This window comes from Camelina sativa, chromosome 9 (assembly GCF_000633955.1).
Source record: "Camelina sativa cultivar DH55 chromosome 9, Cs, whole genome shotgun sequence".
In the NCBI taxonomy this organism is placed as follows: Eukaryota; Viridiplantae; Streptophyta; class Magnoliopsida; order Brassicales; family Brassicaceae; genus Camelina; species Camelina sativa.
Genome location: NC_025693.1, coordinates 13,258,861 through 13,263,024, shown reverse-complemented (window position 1 = coordinate 13,263,024; position 4,164 = coordinate 13,258,861). Strand labels below are relative to the sequence as shown.

General features: G+C 36.8%; 2 protein-coding genes across 3 annotated transcripts in view; both read right to left on the bottom strand.

Annotated features, from left to right (window-relative positions):
* Nucleotides 1–2,635, bottom strand: part of LOC104710927 (probable disease resistance protein RPP1) — a 15,133-nt gene extending 12,498 nt beyond the window's left edge. For both annotated transcript variants that reach the window (XM_010427578.2, XM_010427579.2), the window contains exons 1-3: nucleotides 1,787–2,635; nucleotides 495–1,611; nucleotides 295–409 (exon numbers count right to left, since the gene is read on the bottom strand). In XM_010427578.2, coding sequence (XP_010425880.1) covers nucleotides 295–409; nucleotides 495–1,611; nucleotides 1,787–2,421 — 1,867 coding nt within the window. In that variant the 5' untranslated portion in view covers nucleotides 2,422–2,635. The remainder of the gene's footprint in view (nucleotides 1–294; nucleotides 410–494; nucleotides 1,612–1,786) is intronic.
* Nucleotides 2,774–4,164, bottom strand: part of LOC104710926 (putative low molecular weight protein-tyrosine-phosphatase slr0328) — a 2,272-nt gene continuing 881 nt past the window's right edge. Inside the window, exons 2-5 of the mRNA XM_010427577.2 lie at nucleotides 3,690–3,825; nucleotides 3,456–3,523; nucleotides 3,286–3,372; nucleotides 2,774–3,083 (exon numbers count right to left, since the gene is read on the bottom strand). Of these exons, the coding sequence (XP_010425879.1) occupies nucleotides 3,021–3,083; nucleotides 3,286–3,372; nucleotides 3,456–3,523; nucleotides 3,690–3,825 (354 nt within the window). The 3' untranslated portion in view covers nucleotides 2,774–3,020. The remainder of the gene's footprint in view (nucleotides 3,084–3,285; nucleotides 3,373–3,455; nucleotides 3,524–3,689; nucleotides 3,826–4,164) is intronic.

Here is a 4,164-nt window from a genome sequence, read left to right as displayed (position 1 = left end):
TATCGATCCACCTGAGATTTTTTAGTTGCTGCATGCGTTGACAAATAACATAATTTATTGACACGACTTCATTAGAGTTTGTTAACTAGGCTTATGGAAACAAATTACTTACCTTAGTTCCTTCCCATAGCTTCTGAAGCTTGCTGGAACTCATACATAGTTCGACGAGAAACTCCGGATTAAAAGTAGATGGCAGACATATGTTCTGGAAATCACTCCAATCCAATAATCTAATCTTTTGAGAATGATACAGAAGTGAGTGCAGTCTCTCAGTCTGAGCAAGATCCTTCCTACCATTGATTCTTACGATTTCGAGATCAGACATTCTTTCAAGTGCTTTCTCACTTATATTCAATTCTTCCTCAGTCTTAGATAACTTAAACTTAATCCCTATAAAACGTCTATTATCCTGAAAAAATAACCATACAAAATTATAAGTAGATAACAGAGTAAGGTGTCAAATAAACTCAATTTGTAAGGCCAAAAAAACTTACTGTTGTATCATTACCAAGTACGTCACAAATATCTCTTCCATCAACCAAAAGCTGACATTTAAGAAGCCGATTATGAACGAATTGCTTACGAGAAGTTTCTTTTCCAAATTGCTTAATCAGAGTATGCATAGATATAAATCCCAATTGGTCAATAGATATGAGAGATTTTTCGACTAAGACATGAATACCAGCTTGCGTCACATGCGATAACTTCTTCGAAAGAAACTCTTCCACTCTATGAGTATATCTGCGATTGAAAAAGCAGGCTATATAAAGAAATAAATCTTTATATTCATCACACAAGGCATCATAGCTGAACTTTATAATGCTCTCTATTTCTCCATTAAGGCTGATCTGTAACATTGGTAGTATCCTTTTCCACTCCTGCTTGGACATTCCTTTCAAAGCGGAGCCTAGCACCTTCAATCCCAAAGGGAGGTTACCGGCAAGGTATGCAACTTCCTTAGCAAGCTCAAAGAAACCTTTATATGGGTGTTTCTGTCCAAAGGCATGCATACAAAATATTTCAAAAGCCTCATCACTTGATGGAAATTTCACTTTGTAAATATGATTGATCCTATGGGCTTTCAAAATTCTTAGATCTTCTGTTGTGATAATAATCCGACTTCCAAGACCAAACCATAGAATTTCTTTCGCCAAGGCATATAGTTGCTCTAAGTGATCCACATCATCAAGAACGAGTAACACTTTCTTGTCTTTCAATCGTTCTTGTGCCACTCCTAAATGAGAAATCATAATATCTTTCTGATTGATAATCTGAGACAACATTTGGCTTTGTAGTTGCAGTTGTGCACTATACTCATCCAAACAAGGTCGTGGGTAGCATCCTTTGATATTAACCATGATTGCGGCAAGTTGGAATCTGTTGGAGACTTGGTTAAACACAACTCTGGAGATGGTTGTCTTACCAATACCAGGCGGCCCCCAAATCCCTATCATCCTTACTTCATCCAAATCTAGGCTTAACAATTGTTCCAACTCTTCCATATGAGCTCTCATCCCTACTAAACCATCGAAATCTCTTGATGGTGTGGAGCTATTCAACATGTTTGAAACATCACTGGCTATTTTTTCGATCATGTCTGCTTCATTGCTCCTAACATTGGAGGATAGTAACGGAAATCCATCAATTAGTCTAGTCATGAAAAATTATCATACATACAGATCCTGAATATATGTAGTCTTGATGATACTTTTAAAACTACAAATAAACATAGCTTGAACTCGAAAGTAATTAGCAATTGAAGAGAGTAAAAATAAAGAGGACATACCATATGTGAGAATGATATCCGGCAATGGTAGCCACATCCTCCAACGCTTTTCTCCATCTCTCAGTGCGCTCTTTTGTTTTACCTTTACAACTTTTTCTGAAGGCTTTCCCAAAATCACCGGTTTGTTTCTTTATGTCAGTTGGATCTACTTCGTAGAAAATGGTCATGACTATCTGACCCAACACTTCCCTGCAGCTCATGATCTCTGCCAACTCATCAAGACACCACGATGAAGAAGCATAGTTCTTAGAGAGCAAGACGATCGCGATCTTCGATCCTTTAATAGCTTCTTTGAGTTTTGGACCGATCGACTTGCTCCTCGGTATATTATTATCAATGAATGGGTCGATTCCCTTTCCCTTGAACACTACAAGGATATGACTAAGAAGGGTTTTTCGTACATCTGGCCCGTGGAAGCTCGGGAAGACATGGTGTTTCCAGTTTTGAGACAAAGTAGTTGGAGGAGATAGAAGAGTTAAAGAAGTTGGAGGAGATGGAAGAGACAAAGAAGTTGGAGGAGATAAAGAAGAAGAAGATTTAGTATCTTTGTTATCTTGTTGGAATCTGCATTTTCTATAAAACGTAAAGAAGCCTACAGCAGCTGCCACAGAGCCAAGGAAAAAAGAAGAATTCATTAGTATGGTAGAAAGAGGATCACGGATTCCTACATGTATTGACGGAGGAAGGATTTTAAAAAAGAGGAAGAGGCTCTGTGTGACTGTTGACGACTCTATTAGTACAGAAACTCCATGGATGTTTTCCTGCAAAACATAGTGAGATTTCGAGGAAAATGTTGCTAAAGACAAAATCGATGTCCCTATCTATGCTCCACCACCACCATTCACATAATTTCTCTGAAGCCAAATAATGATAAATGGAAAATCAAACTATTATCATCTCAAACAACAACACTTCATGTCCACACATTCTTTCTCTCCTAATAATAATGGTAGAAGGAAATTGTTCAATTGTGTAAAGACTAAAGAGTGCCACCCTCTATGATACTTTAATATCAACAATAACATCTTCTTAAGAATTTGTTACAGTTAAATAACAAGGTTTAGAAGAAGAAAAAATATCAAAGATTCAAGCTACACATCATTTCTCATGCTTTTACATTATTAAGATGTCTATAAATGTAGTAATAGAATAATAGAATTCTCAGTTTTATGTGTAAAGCTACCAATCTCAATAATAGTAACAACATAAGTGGGAATCTGAACTTGCAGTATCATCAACTTTCCACGGTGATACTGTCCAGCAAAGACTCACAAGCATCTTCAAGTAAGTCCAGTACCTGTCAAAGAAACAGTAGACCAAGTAACAGATCAAGTGAGTTTTGTCCCAATCTGGAATGGAAGGCAACTTGGAAGTGACAATGGCATGCCATTTTAAAGTCTTATAAACCAAATAAACCATTTTGATAGACGACCTCTAGTGGTTGAATTTTTGTAAGTAGCATCTGTCTAAACAAAAATGTAATCTCTAATGATAATTACCTTCTCAAAACCTTGAGCTCCGCCGTAGTATGGATCAGGAACAAACTTGTCATTGTGTTTCTTGCAATACGAACACATTAGCTTAACCTGAAAAATAAATGACATATGTTCTGACTATCGCCTAGGAAGTGTTCCAAAGTCCAGCAAACAACAGAAAACACTACAGGTACCTTTTTATCAGCATCGGGCGGGAAATTGCCTCTGGCTTTCCATCCATTATAAGCCTGCAATATGTCCTCTGCAAACATCAAACATTCAAACTCATATTTTATTTCATTTCTCCATAACTAATCAGTTCTTAACTTGCAAATTCCTAGTCCTAGGCTGAATCCCATTTGCATAGACATTGATCCTAACCATACAATTCTCGTAGAATGTTGAATAGAGTTACTCTTTTCTTCTACCTTTGTTCTGTTCATCCATAGCAAGAATGAGATCAAATTCCCTGAAATCAGATGCCTTAATCGGTCTGGATAAGGATGTTATCTCAATCCCTCGACGTTTCGCAGCACTTCTCATTCTCGGATCCGCCATATTACCCTTTTAAACAGACAGTTTTACACATCAAAAAAATGAATCAGAAACATCAATTTCAAAGTCCTTACTCCCACCAAAAAAAAAAAACCTTAATCCAAAATCAAACCTTTCTACGTCTGTGAAAAGCATCACTCACTAATTGTTCAAATCAAGCATCAATCTTTATATACAATCCGAAAGTTAGATTACTGTTTTTGTTCATCTCTTATAAAAAGAGCAGTTTGACAAATTGATTCAGAAACCTGAATTTCAAAAGTCTCCACTGCTCCTTCCTCCAACCAAATTACATCCACCAAAAAAAAAACCCTTAAATCCAAAACCAAACCTTTCTACGTCTGTGAA